The 15672-nt window shown below is 51.1% G+C and overlaps 1 protein-coding gene across 2 annotated transcripts; it reads right to left on the bottom strand.

The window, feature by feature from the left end:
- Window positions 1–6799: 6799 nt before the first annotated feature.
- SF3A3 (splicing factor 3a subunit 3) lies at window positions 6800–13351 on the bottom strand. Of its 2 annotated transcripts, XM_062509092.1 has the most exons (17): window positions 13181–13351; window positions 13059–13106; window positions 12814–12866; window positions 12280–12385; window positions 11790–11862; window positions 11341–11432; window positions 11133–11215; window positions 10632–10770; window positions 10229–10297; window positions 9822–9889; window positions 9384–9491; window positions 9113–9182; window positions 8490–8654; window positions 8274–8384; window positions 7786–7876; window positions 7421–7476; window positions 6800–7089 (listed from the first exon to the last, which is right to left on the bottom strand). In XM_062509092.1, exons 1-17 carry the CDS (start codon window positions 13274–13276, stop codon window positions 7012–7014), a joined length of 1506 nt encoding a protein of 501 aa, XP_062365076.1. In that variant the 5' UTR covers window positions 13277–13351; the 3' UTR covers window positions 6800–7011. The 2 variants fall into 2 exon arrangements, with proteins under 2 accessions (XP_062365076.1, XP_062365077.1); XM_062509093.1 differs by lacking the exons at window positions 12280–12385; window positions 12814–12866.
- Between the last annotated feature and the right edge of the window lie 2321 nt (window positions 13352–15672).

Genomic DNA, 15672 nt, shown 5'->3' with positions numbered 1-15672 from the left:
GTTAGGGCTGACAGTGCTCCATGGGGGCCAGCACCACCAAGCCTCTTGCTGGGAGAGTATGCAAGGCTCCAAGGGCTCAAACCCACCCAGACCAGCTCTCCTGCCCTCCCACAGGTCATGCTGTGTTCAACCACACTCGAAACACCAGCACCAAAGGGGGCTGACACAAAAAGTTTAATATTTTGCAATCTTTTCTCTAAGAAACCAGTGGCAGCAGAGGACAGTGGTGGCAGGAAACAGCACTGTGCATGTGTGTTTGAGTGGCAGGACAATGACTCCAGGTAATTCTGCCTGGCCAGCTCCACCTGTGCTCTGTGTGCTCACCTCTGGGCTTTGCCTTCAGCAGTAGAGAACCACAGATGGGAAACAGAATCATCTAAAACATGAGATGCTTTTAGATTAATCCTGGTTCCCTGCCTAAGACTGGGAGATGAAACATAACTTATTATTTTATATACACAGGCAAGAAGCATTTCAAAAAGACCTGTTTGAACCTAAGCGGTCAGAGGAGGTGCAGGGAGACTGTCACAAGCAGGTCATTGATAAGAGCAGCCCCTGTGCCTCAGTCAATGCAGAATTTTCTGGGTTTTAAGGAGGCCTAAAACCCTCTTGTTCCAGCTCCTGATGTCCCCCGTTCCAGCAGAGCAGAGTCACACACTGCACCACTCCCAGGATCCACAATAAGTTTGCAGGTCTCTCAGGTCTACAGGATTTGGGGGGGGAGGGGGAGTAGGGTAGAATCCCTTGATGTAGCTTTCTAATTGCACAGATTAAGTGATTTTCCTCTGAATACACAAGGGAAATCTTGTTTTCAAGTATTTAAAATTTACTGAAATGCCGGGATTTACCCATCCTGCAATGGCACAGGGTTCAGAGTGCAGCTTAAGGGGGAGTTTAGGATCAACAGCTAGGTCCTGTGCAGGGCAAGCAAAGGTGTGCCCAAGGGTGTGCAGCTACCCACGAGCAGATGCAGAGGGCCCTGGACACCTTGTTGATGGGAGGGACAGTACAGAGGGTGTTTGCTAGCAACCTTGGCTGAAGTCAAAGAGTGACAGGATCCTACTGATCCTACAGGAGAGGCTGTGGAGCTGCCTGACTGCTGCCTAGCCCCAGAGAGACGTGGAGACCCTGTAATTCAGGAGGAGGAGCACTCCACATGCCATGACCTTCAAGAGTGGGGACAGTGTCACCTGCCCAGCACTGTTGATGTGAACTTTGCCATCCAGTTTCAAGCAGCTGCCTTTTGGGGTGGCTGAGCAGCACTCCTGGTAACAGGCAGCCTTCATCCCACCAGCACAGACTGGTTTGGCAGCCTTGCAGGCTTTGCTACATCCTGCCATGTAATTCAAGCCCATCTTCTTCATCTGGAAGGAGAAAGATATTAGCCTGGGAGTCATGCCAAGCCTTTAGGATTAGCATTACAGGAACACAATTCTCTGCAGCCCCATGCCATACCTCACAGAAGTCCTGCCCCAAAATGCATCTAGTGATGGTCTTCCTGCCTTTGAAACACTGGTCCCCGTGACAGGAAAATGCTGCACACACTTTTCCCTACGAGAGAAAGGATGGGGAGACCCCATCTGTCCGTCAGACTCAAAGGACAAAAACTGCATTTCAGACAGCCCTTCACTGCCAAGGGCTCCATTCTACCCCCCTCTGTTCTACTGGTATTTGTGCTCTCAGGCATTTTAGCTTCAGAGATAAAGGAATATTCTGAAACTGCAAGGAACTACTGAAAGACCAGCAAAGCAAACAAGTTTCAAGCTCTTTTTCCTTCCTCTTAAGAGGGTTCTGCAAAGATAAGCACCTTCCCCTTCACTAGGCTCAGGAAAGGGCTGCAGAGCTCAGTGGGTCCTGCACCCTCCATGCAGCTGCAGGAAGGCTCAGCCCATGGTCAGGTCAAACTGCCTGAGCTGATGCAAGCACTGGGCTGGGGAACAGGCCTGATGGACAGGGATAAGGCCCACTGGACAGGGCTCCTTATGGACTCCTTACTTCCAGTACTCATTCAGGACTTGTTGCCCTTCCAGAGTCAGCTTTTTACCCCAAAAAGCAAATGGAGGAGGGACCTTCTCCTGTCCCTTGCTCTGGTGGGAACTCAGCCATCCCAGCAGCCACAGACCCCATAACCTTTGGATGCAGCAGCCTCTGCTCCTCTGGTGCTTACGTTTTGGGGGGGAGGCTGAGGGGTGGTGGTGGTGGTTGTCAGTGGCACAGTGGTGGTGGTGGGTGGAAGGTCACCTGCAGACACATGAGGAGCCCTGTGAGGCTGGACACACAGCCCACACGGGGCCCTCCACAGCCTCACAGGGCCAGATTCACCAGCACTGCTCATGCTGTGGTCAGAGCTGCCAGGGCCACCCTGCCCCTCACCCAGCTCCAAGGACAGAGCGAGCCCCAGGGCAGAAGAGATGCAGCAATGCAGCCATAATTCTGCCCACCCATCTCCCACCTCTGCTGCAGAACAAAGCTGGGCTGATACCGTAGGCACTGGCATTGAGCTGCAGGCAGAGAGGGCCAGCACAGCACTCCAGGGCACACTGCTGCCTGCTCACACTGCCATTGGTCCTGCAGGGCTCTGCACCACACCTGTTGATGCATCTGGCTGTGTAGTTCGTGCTGGAGAAACGATAAAGCTGCAACAGGCAGAGTCAAAGGATAAAATGAGTGTGAAGAAGTGCTGTCATAAAAAGAGCAAAAATAACTGACAGATTGTCAGAGAGGGAAGGGAGATGGGAGAGGGACAGAGACATAATAGGGCACTGTGGATTCTGAGATAAAGGGAAGGCTTTCCCTGTTGCAGCCCCCTTGCATCTCCATACCTCACAGTAGGTCTCATTAAGGCAGGTGGTTGTTCTGTTGGCATGGGCTTCATCCTGGTAACACCTCTCTCCGGAGCACTGAAAGCTCTGGCAGGTTTGCTGGTGAAACACCAGGGTGTCACCTTGCAGCAAAGCCTCCTCACACATCGCTGCAGGGCTGTCCCCAGCCACACCGTCATTGTCTGGAGGGGCCACCCCCACCTGGCCACCCACTTTGCCCCCTTCCACCACAGGAGATGCTCCCATGGCACTCCTGGATCTTGTGACCGACCAGCCGGGCAAGCAACACTGACCATAGGGCTGCAATGGCCCAGCAATACCCCCCTCTTTCCATTCCTTGCCTTACCATTGTCTCTTCTGCTCCCTCCATAGAGGTGTTGGTGGCCGCCAGAGAGGCACTGTTAGTGACCACCACCACTGAGGTGTTCATGATGGCCACTGAGACCTCCTTGGTAGTCATCGCCACCACCGACACATTCTCGGTGGCTGCTGAGGTGTTCTTGGTGGTTGCCAATGCATTCTTGGTGGCCAGGGCCACCACTGAGGTATTCTTGGTGGCCATCAAGGTGTTGGCAGTGGCCGCCACTGTGGCATTCTTGGTGGCAGCCACCACCATGGCATTCTTGGTGACTGCCACCACTGCAGCATTCTGCGTGGCCACTGAAGTGTTCTTGGTGGTCACAGCCACCACTGAGGCCTTCTTGGTAGCCATCAAGGTGTTGGCAGTGGCCGCCACTGCAGCATTCTTGGTGGCAGCCACCACCATGGCATTCTTGGTGACTGCCACCACTGCAGCATTCTGGGTGTCCACTGAAGTGCTCTTGGTGGTCACAGCCACCACTGAGGCCTTCTTGGTGGTCACCACCCCTACCAAAGCATTCTTGGTGGCTGCTGAGGTGTTCTTGGTGGCCATTACCATGGTATTGGCAGCTGTGTTGTGCACTGAAAAACAAAAAGCTCCCACTTGGTGAAGGAAACACCAAGGAAAAACATGCTCAGTAAGCCCTGTGTCCCTTCCTGAGCCATGGCACAGTCCAGAGGGACCTGTGGGAAGCATCTGTCACACTGTGATTGGGAGGTGAAGTGGCAGTCAGTGACAGGATGTCCCCCACTGGGTCCACTTGCAGCCACCAACTGGGCAGCCCAAGAAATGGGTCAGAGCCATCAGCCACCACAGCAGCACTGTGGACAGATATTACAATGGCCTCTCCCTCCCACTTCCAGACATATTGCCTGGGAAGAACAGGCTTTTATGGGGGCTAAACCACGAGGAAAGGTTCCTCACCTGTCCTGTCCTACAGAGCACAGCCTGGAAAGGACAGGCACAAAATCCCTGGTGCACCACACTGCCTTTGCATCATGCCCTGCAAGCCCCAATATTTCCCCTTGGGATACAGAACTCACCTGCTGTGGCAAGAGAGTCCTGAAGACAGAGTTGCAGAGTCAAGATGCAGAGCAGCAAGCCTGGAATGGAGTGGGAATGACTGAAAGCACCACACCTGCAATCTGCTTTACCCACAGCCCAGAGAGCCTCCCCAGCAGCACAGGCAGCTCATCCTTGAAACAGATAAGCAGGGATACTCCTCCACCTTCCCAAAGCCCCAGGTGACCAGAAGGCACCCCTCACCCCAGGGAGGCCTCTGGCACAGCCCCCAACAGCTGGAGCAGAGAGGGACCTAGGATGGGGGACAGACAGACACTGCTCTCTGTCCCCATTACCTCGAATGGGAAGGATGAGCCATCGATGTCCAGCCATCCTCATCCACCAACAGCTGCACCAGAGCTGGAAGAAGGAGGCACAGTCAGAGCTGCTCCCCCAAGGTGCAGGGTGGACACCCCAGTACAGCTCTGTGCTCTACATCCAGTGCTCAGCCCTGGGACCAGACACTCCCTCCTGAGAGACTCCCCAAATCCACCGAGGCTGCTGTGGCTGCTGACGGGGAGCAGGAGCCCTGGGGAGCTGTGTGTGCTGTTGGTGTGGCAACAACCCTCCCCAGAGCTCAGGCAGCACAGCCCTGCAGGCAGCTGCCACGAGCAGGAGTCAGGGTGACACAGTGAAAAGTGTCACCGTGCAGCAGTTTGCTGCTGCTGCTACAAGTGAAGATGTGACCTGGCTCTCCATCCTCTATTTGCATTCCAAATATTTACCTGTTTTGCTAAGGAAGTGGTGGAGATGCGACTCCCAAACAGGCTCCAAAGCCAAATTCTCCAAGGAGAATGGTAATACTCCCCTCCTGTTTTAAGATTTAGGCTGAGTCACTGCTCCCCCAGAACCTGGAGGGCTGAAGCTCATTCAGAGACCTCCAAGGCCATTCCCTCAGAGTGACAGAAAAGACAGAGCCAGCTGGCACTTCACCTTGCAAACCAGCCCAGCCATCACCCAGAGCAGCTCTGGACATCCTTACTGAGCCCAGTGCCAGCCCAGCCCAGCCCCAGGGCAGAAAAGGAACCAACATGTGCCTGACATGATCTCATCCCAGAACAACCTTCCCCCCAGGCAGGGAAAGAGCCCACAGCACTGACTCACCTGTCTGCCTGTTCCTGAAGCACCTGCAGTCACTGCCAGCACTGGAGCACCTCTGAGCAGCTGCTGTTGCACCTGCCCTGCAGCCCAGCCCCACCCCTGCCAGCCCAGCCCCAGGGAAGTGTCACATGTGGCTCCACAGCAGCAGAGACACCAACAGCCCTGTACAGCAATGGAGAAATGAAAGTGGCTTGTGAGGCTGGATGTTGTCTTGGTTTGAAAGACAGGTGTGTCTGCTAATGAAGGCAGGAGCCAAATGGAAAATGTAAAACTCCCTCCCTCTAAATTATTATAATTTTGAAATTAAAAGGAGCTTTCAGGTAAAAATATGGGTATAGGAATAACAATTTTTTTTAGGAAAATTAATATAGAGTAATACAAAAAAAAAAACAACCACTGAGAGTCAGAATACAACCTCACACCCTGTCAGTCAGGGTGTTGGCAGCAGTCCCATTAAATGGTGGCTGCAGTCCTGCAGTGACAGATGTGGTTCTGTTGAAGCAGTGGTCTTGTAGAAGAGTATAGTTTTCTTTTGAAGGTCCAGTGATGATGTAGAAGGGTTTGGTTTTCTTCTGGAATCTAGTGGAACATCTCTGATGTTCCAAATGTCAGATTTTATTTAGGTAGGACATGCTTGGCTCCTCCCCCTGGGTGGAGCATCTCCCAATAGGATGATGCAATTTTATCAGTCCTGCAGTGGGACTCATGGCCCATTAACAGGAGATATCTCCTGGAGGAAGGCTGGGTTGTGGGAAAGATAAAGAACACTGCCCCACCTGGTTTTAACAGATGTGATAGAATACATACTTTTGGTTACATCCTGTATTGCAACTCAAGACAAGTCACACAAGCCACCACTGCACTCAGGGGGGCACAACCTCTGCCCCATGTGATGGGAGTGGCCTCTGCATAAAGAACCAGCAAATCCTGAGGCATCATGAATCCATGGGGTATCTACAGACACCTCTGAGCATGACACCAGGGGCCAAGGATGCTCCTGAAGCTACAAGCAGCACTTCTAAACACAGTCTCTGATCTCATCTCCATCCTCCTGCACTGCAGAAGAATCTGCACATGAACAACCCACCAGGTCGTTCAAGCCAACAGCAGTGCCACAGAAACCACCCCAGAGCCTAACCTGAAGCTCATTTGATAATTCCCTCAAAAAAACAAGGCCAAAGCTCCCCAGGGGGAAAGACCCAAGGTAAAAACAGTCTGTAAGTCGGGTGAGCTTGCTTTGTAAAGAAAACCACAAGTTCACACCAAGAGCTAGAAACAGGACCAGTACCTATCAGCACAGAGTGTCCATGTGCTTCAGAGAGTCAACCCTCACCATAAACATTTCCAGCAGCATGGAAATGAGAGAAGGAATTGTTTCCAACAGCTGTGCAAAAAGCATTTTAAACACACTGTAATCAAATATCCTTCCAGCATACTTAAGAAGACAAGTCTCTTGGCACTTCCTAAATTACAATGACTTTATTTTTCAAGGTATTTTTTAATATAAAACAATGTCACAAGTCTAAGTGGCTTACTAGAAAGTGACTCTATAAAGTATTCTTGAAATCTATATTCATGCACATACAAAATCCAGACAATGAAGAAGTCAGAGCTGCTGCCAGATCCACTCTCCCTGCAGATGTGTGATCCTTCAGCTGGGGACAGCTACAGCAGCCCTTGGCGCTTCAGGTCTTCGTATGTCTTTTTATTCACCACGTTCCCACTGGAATCCTCATATTCTTCCTGGAACAGAACCAACAGTTTAGAGACAGCACTCAAATGTTAGCTCCAAGAGCAGCCACTGAACATGAGCACCCTGCCAGAACCTCTGTGCAGGAAGGCAGGCAGTGGATCTGCCAGCAGGTCTTGGGAGAAGAGCTCAGCCAGGGCCAGAGTCATTACAGGTTGTACTACAGATTTTACTTCTCACTCCTGCCCTGCACACTGTTGAAAAATGGCTTTGCAACAGAAGTTTAGGAAAAGGCACCAGTGTAAGTGAGGACACTGCTCACACCCAGGAACAAGGGGTTCCCATGGACACAGGAGTGGAGACACCAAATGCCTCACTGCTCACCTCTGTATCGGGCTGCCACCTCTCTGAAGCCTTCTGCTGTTTCAGCTTTGCCCACACTGCAAACATAAAATCAAACAGGATCTATGCCATTTCCCTCGAGAGACTGGTTTTTAATCCAGTAAAATATACACATGAGCTTTTCCCCCTCCCTTTTAAAACACCATCACTTCAGCAGTTCAGGAATTTATCTAACATCCATTACAGAGTTATCATTCCACTGTGTGGTTACTGAAAGGCACTGAACTGCAGCAAACAAGAATTTAAACAGATTGTTCAGGATGGGACATGAGACCAAGGTCCAAAGCCACTTCTTTAGAAAAGATGGTGTTCTTTAACATGTTCCCTGATCTGCCATCACTACTTACAGGAGACTGCATCCTCAATCTGTGTGACATTGGCAAAGTGTGCTGTGTTGGGAATGCCCAGGCACCGCATTCCATGGGCATGTCTCCACTCCTGGGGGAAAGAGATGAGGTCAGTGTCAGAGAGAACACCACATCCTCCACAATGAAAGAGAGAACAAAAAACATTAACATTGAAACAGGGTGCAAAACATATTATCAAAGTACTAATCTACCAGTCCTCTATAAAAACACTATTTTCTTGTCCTGCAGACAGTAACACCACACCAGCCATCAGACCTGAGCACACAATGGGTGTTCAAACTGGCAGGACGGCAGCATCAACAAAAGAGATCTCTGTATGCCTGACAGTATCTTTAGGTCCTGTTGCATGGCCCTGCAGCACAAACTCAGACCCACATGGCAGAAGTGCTGTTCAAGGACTCAGCAGTGACTCATCACAGTGACTGAAGGAATGCAGCAGTGCCGTTCCTGCAGGGAATGTCACTTACTGCAAAGTGCCTCTGGAACGCCTTGGGCCCTCGGTAGGTGTAGTTACCACAGATCTCACAGTTGTAGTTGATGTTCAGACCATGGAGTTTATACAACCAGTAGGGGATGGGCTGCAAGCAAGGACACAGGTTTAGGTCTCATGCCAAAGAAACTCAAACAGAGAAGCGGTGTGGAGTCGCCTCTCTCACTTCTCCAAGCCCGACAGTCTCAGTTACCTTCCCATCCCAACCAAGAGGCAGATTTTTAGGGTTATAAATGATTTCATTTTCTTCGTCCTCACTCTCACTCTCACTGATCTGTTCTTCCTCCTCCTCCTCTCTCTCCTCCCCTGTCCGTGCCTGCTTACGCTGCACGTTCTCGTGGGTGAGGTGTCTTTGTTCCTGGAGGGAGAGAAAAGAAGGATTGTCCAAACAACATGACAGCAAAAAGTCAGGCCAAACTCTTGTAGTGAAAAATTTCTTCAGTGTAGAGAGGGAGGAAACAGAAGACCAGTGTGAAGCAGAGAACTCCCACCTTACTCAGCTGAAAAAATTCAGTTTTTAGTACCCTGACATTTCCTACTTCCAAAGAATGAAACCTTGGATCACCTATTAGCACTTCCAATGTTACTACAGCAGCAACCATCCTCCTGAAAACAATCCCTCAAAACTGAAGGCAAGTAGCAAGGCAGACCAAGTAAAGGTTTGCAGTACTGTATGACTTATGCACCAAACAGATGTGGTGCAACACACTGATGTGATGCTGTCTATGAAAGCACTGTGTAAAGATGAGGACAACATTTGAGTCACTATCTGACAGCTGTGAATTAAAAAGCTCAACTACAAAATAAGATCCTTACCCCAAGAACTTCCACATATTCATAAATCTGAGCTTCCAGGAATGCAAGATCTTTATTTCTTTCTGTGTCTCTGAAACAGATGAGATATTTTCATTAAACACAAGTTCAGCTCTGATACCTTCACTTTGGTTCAGCACTACTTGGTGCAACATGAAAAGCTTCTAGTACTCTGGAATCTCTGTCCTAACTACACAAGAGCAGTGACTATAGAACACTCCTCACACAAGAGGAGAGAACATTGCCAGCCTCAGAATGACCTCGAAGAACTCACCTTTTGCTTCCTTTTGTCTTTGGATTCTTAGCAAACAAGGAAGGATCAAGTGATTCCAGGGATTTGCCTTTAGTGCTAAAAAGCCTCTGAGCACGCTCCTCCAGAGTCCTGCAGTGAAGCAGGGAGGTGATTAGTCTAGCCTCAGTTTTGCATTTCCTGAGAACTATCTGAATTCATGCAACAGAATTCTAAATGTAGCTTTTAGGAAACCATGAGATTCCTTTGTCTTCATTCCTCAAGTCAAAGTCTACTGTACCAGGGACTCCCATACAGAACCAGTTCAGAGCAGCAGATCCCACTGCTTGGTTCTTAACATTTTATCTTTCAAACATCACTAAGGTAATTCTAGTACAACAGAGCACACAATTATCCCAAAAAGAAACGTGATACAGGAAAACCTCAGAAATGTAAAGGAACTCTACAAAGACTGCACCTTACCCGCCACACTTCAGCCCCAGAGCCAGCAAAGCTGATTTCAACCTGTCCAGTCCCAGGGAGGCCAATTCCTGTTCAATTAAACAAACCACTCTAAGAGACAAGCTGTTCAACACAAACAATATGGATACAGTCCACTTTAGCTTATTAATGAAGAAAAATCCCTGATGAACAGTATTCAAGAAAGGACTATCAACAGTCTACCCCTTCTCCCAGGAAAATGAGGAATGCAACAAATCTAACCAGGTCTTCCAAGTTACATCCCCCAACAGGAGAAACTACAACATCAGCACCATCAAAGTTTTACCCAGAAAACACAAAGAGCCAGGGACAAAAACACAGAAAACCCAAATGGCTGAACTCCCACCTGCTCAAAATGTGGCAGTAAGTGCAGAGCACTGTAAACCTACCTCCCAGGAGGAGAAGGCCGAGAGGTCCAGATGGGCACCAGCATGGGTGAGGGCACTGCTGGTCTCTTTCTGCCAAAAAAAACCACATGCAAGAGCTGCACAACATACTACAACACTTCTGACCATAGAACATTTTAACCTCAAAAAGGCAGTTCATTTCACAGAGAGAAATCCTCTTATTAAACTGAAAATGGAGCAATTGAAAAGATGCAAAATAAGCCAACCTGAAACAAAGCTCATTTTAAACCAGTTATTCTGGGTTTTAAAAACAGGTCAGCATCACCCTGGTGACACAGAACTGCAGCCCTCACTGTCATGGTCACCCCCAGCAATGACTTCACACAAATGACTCACACAACCCCCTCACAAACACAGGAACACCACCCCAGCTCAGGCTGCTCACCGGCCAGCCCGGGAATGTGCCGTTCTCCCACTTCTTCTCAAACTCCGTCTGAATTTTCCCAAAAAGTTCATTCTGGTCCAGTAATGGTTTCACTCGATCTGTGTAATCCTGCAGGTACTCAAGGAGCATTTCAAGATACCTGGCAGGGGAATCATGAGCACAGGTAAATTCACTATCACCCTTAAAGCACATCTTTGGACAATCACTACTCTCCAGTGCTGCAGAGGAATGTGACCAAGGTCAGGCCAGCTTTCCACACAGGATTTTCTTGACACAGCAGTTCCAAGGGTGCATTAAAGCTCTTCCTCTGAGCTGAATGTGGCTCTCCAAATCTCTGCTACACTGCAAGTTTGCTTGGGCCTCAGACACATGACTGAGCTCAGAGACCCAATTTATGTGAGTTAAGTTTGGCTGTTAATTATGATCTCAGCAGCTGAACACTTCAGAAGCAAATTCCTGCTCATCAAGCCATAAAGGAAGCAGGCAGGCAAACAAGCTCACCTCTTGTATTCAGCATTTTTTCTCTCCTTAGGAATATCGAAGAGTTGGTCAAATGTGGATAAGTAAGTGATATAATCCAATTTCTAAGAACAGAAAGTCTGAGTCAGAGTTCATACACGGACAAATTAACATCCAGTTCCCAGAAAAGAGAAGCCCCAGCCTTTGCAGGGCCTGGAGATCTCTGGGCCCACACACAGCAGCCACTCACCTCTGATGATTTGAGGTTAATGTACTTCAGGTAACAATCATGCAAATCCAAGTATCGTCCGTACCCTTCCTCATCTGTGAACTCCACCAGATCTGTAGGAAAGATCATGAAAAGTTTTATTATGAGTTTAATATTCCCTACTTATTATACAAGTGTTTTTGAACTGGAAAAGGATTAGCTGTGAAGTCATTTATGCTTAAGGAGGATGCCAAGAGGCCTCTGTCACTCATTGAGCAGCCCCAACTGCTGCTCTCTGCAAGCACCAGAACATTCCTCAGCAACAGCAGCCTCACCGGGGAACATTCCAGGGACTGCAGTTCAGAAGCATTTAGATGACAGGAGAATTTTCAGAATTCATTTAGTAAAAGGGAAGTGAGGCCCTGAAACATGCAAACCAGATCAAACAACCTATTAAGCAATGCCAGAGCTTGAGCAAACTACAAACTTACTCTGAGCTTCTTCACTTGGGTTGTCTCTGGCCTTCAGCAGCTCCTCAAACTCCACTGACATAGGAACACAGATCTGCATGGGCAGATACAAGCCACACAATGATTTAGTTCAGCTCCTGTCCCAGAATAACTAATATAAAATCACACAAGGTAGCAAATAATGAAATTACAAACAGAAAAGAGACTCAAAGCTTTGTCATTTTCCTTCTGCACAAAGGCAAAAGTGTGGCTTTAGCCAACACGAGAAAGGTGAGATCCAATCCCAGCACAGCTGAACATCCCTGTTCTAGCAGGGAACAGGGTGACTGTCCTGCGCTGCTCCCTCACTTGCTGCCTGACCCCGAGCAGCTGTGCTCAGGTGACTGCTGAGTGTTCTCAGTACTTGTGCATTAATGCAATAAAACCGGGGAAACAAAAGCTCTGTTTGCTGCAGGGATGAGACCCAACAGAGCACATCTCACCTGTTCCTACAGAGCAGGTAACTACTCACCTCATTTGGGTGCTTCCTGTGAAATTCCTTAATTTGCTTCAGTCTGTTGTAAAACTCTGCAAATTCATTTGGCCCGGAAATGGCACTGAGCTCTTCCTTACGTAGCCTATGAGTTCATGGACATCAACAGGTTATGAAGGGAAGGGAAGGGAAGGGAAGGGAAGGGAAGGGAAGGGAAGGGAAGGGAAGGGAAGGGAAGGGAGACCCTGACACAGCTTCAGTCCTGGTGTATGCTGCAGTGTCTGACTGCAAACCTCTCAGCCCACCAGGCTCAGGAGCTCGGGCCCACATCCCCCTGCTCACACTGCAGTCCCTGACAAACCCCCGGAGCAGCCCGGGCCTCCACATAACATAACACAACACAACATAACATAACATAACATAACATAACGTGTCCCTCCAACACGGACGCTTCCCATGTGTACTCGGCTCCTGGGCTGCATTTAGTCGCCACATGTCGATTCACTTTAGACATTTACATTGACTTAAAACACCAGGACACACTCAGGCACACAAGGCTCCGGGCACACTCACCCGTCCTTGTCGTCGTACAGGTCCCGGAGGTTGCCGCTCACTTCCATGTACCTCTGAGGAACAAAGGAGAGCCCCGAGCGCCGCAGGCCCCGTTACCGGGACAGGCCCCGTTATCGGGATAAGCCCCGTTACCGGGACAGGCCCCGTTACCGGGACAGGCCCCGTTACCGGGATAGGCCCCACTGGCTCCGGGGAGCCCGGGCCGCCCCCAGCCCCGCTCCCACCCCCGGCCCCGGAGCACTCACGTCCTGCATGGCCCGGGTGCGGTGATCCGAGTTGATCTGATCGCGGAGCTGCGGGAAGAGCCGAGGCGGTGAGCAGGGGCCCGGGAGGCGGCCTCCCGCACCCTCCCAGGCCCCAGGCGTACCGTGGACTTCTTGGTGAGCATCTCCTTCACCATCACGTCCATGAGCCGCTCCCGCTCCTCATGGTACCGCCGCTGCTGCTCCAGGATCGTCTCCATCCCGCGCACGGCTTCCACTACCGCCGGAAGGCCCCGCTGCGGCCGGGCTGTGTGTGAGGGAAGGTTCCAGTTCCAGTTCCGGGGCGCGGAGCGCTGCCCGGAGCGGCCGGCAGGAGGCGGCTGCGGCCCGGCCGTGCCCCCTCAGCGGCGGGGCCGGGGCCGGGCCCGAGCGCGGCGTCTCGGCCCGGGGCCGTGTCCCAGCGCGCTGCTCGGGGGCACTGGGTGGCCCGAGGTGCAGTTTTGGGTTTGGGGCAGGGCCGGCCCAGCCCTGAGGCCTCTCCGGGGCTGCCCGGCCGCAGCGGCGTTCCGCGGAGCCGGGCCCCGGCCGAGCCGTGCGGGACGCGCCCGCAGCTCCCCGGGGCCGGTGCCTCGGTGCGGCGGCAGCGCTGGCTTTGTTTTCAGAGACACCGGTGCCCCCGAGCCACGCGATCGCGGTGCGAGCCCTCCCTCCCACAGACACCTCGGCTGCCACATTCTGCTTGGGTTTCAACTGCTTTCTTCAGATCCTGCCTAAATCTTAGGATGGGTCATACCCGTGCCTTGCCCCCACACTGCCAAATGCAAAGCTGTAATTACATTTTAACTCACTGTTATTTTTCTGCCATGCACAATAAGTTATTCTAAGCTGAAAGCAAGAAAAAAAATTGTCTCAATGGCAGGCAAATGTGATCCTTCACTGAGGAAAGCATGATGCTGCAGATAAGAATATTGTCCTTATTAATTAATACTGCATTATAGGCTGCCCCAAAGTACATCACTTTTCCTTATGGATACCTGTCTAGAAATAAAAACAGAGGTAAGATTCTGAACTTGGTGTTCTTCCATTTCTCTCTGCATGAAACTTCATCTCTGGAAAGAGAAGGAGTTGAAATCCAGCAATGTCCCATCCAGCCACACGGCCTCCTTATTTTGGAGGATCCAGGTTGGGCAGGACCAGCCCTTGCATGACCACCCTCCTCCTCACCCCACAAACGGCAGTGCACATGGGAGGAGGTGGGAGAAAGTGAGAGAAAGTTGGCCAGAGACACCATTTCATTTCAGGGCAGCACCACAGCCTGTCAGAGGCTAGGAGCTGAAATGCATAGAAACATAGAATCTCCTGAACTGGAAGAGACCCATGAGAATCGTCAAAGTCCAATTCCTGGCCCTGCACAGGGCTCCCCAGGCAGTGGCTTGAACCTGGCTCTGCCTGTGGGGGATGTAAACGCTGTCCCTGATCCACAGTGGTGCTGGAGAGCACAGCTTAGGCATATTTGGTCAATGGCAGGGTCTCTTTCTACCCCTGCAATGCTGCCCCTTGTCCTCAGCAGCTTCCCCACTCCCACCTCACCGGCACAACAGCCCTGGCCTGACCCCCCTCACACTGCTCCTTGTGCTTAATAAAATTTCCATGACTGTTTCAGACCCACACTCCAGAGTCTCGGGGGATGTTTGTGCATGACATCACCCTCCCCCTCCTGTAAATCAGGCACTGGGCCATGTACAGCCATGACCCATTCATGACAGGGATAAAATCCAGATGTTCCAGTGCTATGTGCAGCTGGGTCATTTCCTTTTTTGGCTAAAAACGTGAGGCTCTGGAGGCTGACTGAAAGAGGAGCCTGGGGGCCCTTTGTACAGAAACCTTTTGCGGTTAATCCCTGGAAACAGCACTGCAGAAAACCCGGCTTGTGTTGCTGCCGCTGCTGGAGGACAGGCTCAGCCGGGAACTTCTGGGCTGGAGCTGCTCACTCACCCTCCAAGGCTCATCACAGCACCAGAGCCCAGCCCAGGTCACAAGGCAGCAACAGCAACAAAAATCATGCTAGAACTCCATCAGCGACCAGAGCAGGAACCTTTGAAGCAGCCAGGAATGTGCATACACCAGTGCCATGGTCCTACACAGAGGCACCCCGTGGATTGTGCCCATCCTGCCACTGGAGCAGCACCCACAGGAGCCCAGCCACTGTGCTGGGGGACCTGGAGCAGGCAAGTCACGGCAGCTGTTAGTAAATGTAAAGGATCTGTGGAAAATAGTCTCATATGTTAGGAAATAAATGGCTCTCCAACTGATAAACATGAGTAAAGAGCATGCAGCACTTCAGGGAAGGCTGCCAAGAGGGACCACGGATATCCTGGCTGGAGGCTGCAGCAACAGTCCCCTTGGAATGTTGTGACATGGGCAGGCAGTGCAGACTGCAGGGCAGGGAGGCTGCTCTGCACGGAGGGGCTGCTTTGGTACCACAGCAACCCCGACAGCCTCACAGCCAGCCTGGAAGCACAGAGCAGTGCCCATGCAGGACTGGCACCCTGCGTCCTGCTGGGGCCTGTCCTGCAGAACTCCCTGCCTGTACAGACAGCAAGCATGGACAGATGGACACCCCCAGCCCCAGGAACCCACTGCAGCCACCCAGCAG

Source organism: Cinclus cinclus, chromosome 26 (assembly GCF_963662255.1).
Source record: "Cinclus cinclus chromosome 26, bCinCin1.1, whole genome shotgun sequence".
Taxonomy (NCBI): Eukaryota; Metazoa; Chordata; class Aves; order Passeriformes; family Cinclidae; genus Cinclus; species Cinclus cinclus.
This window is presented reverse-complemented; position numbering and strand designations above follow the sequence as displayed.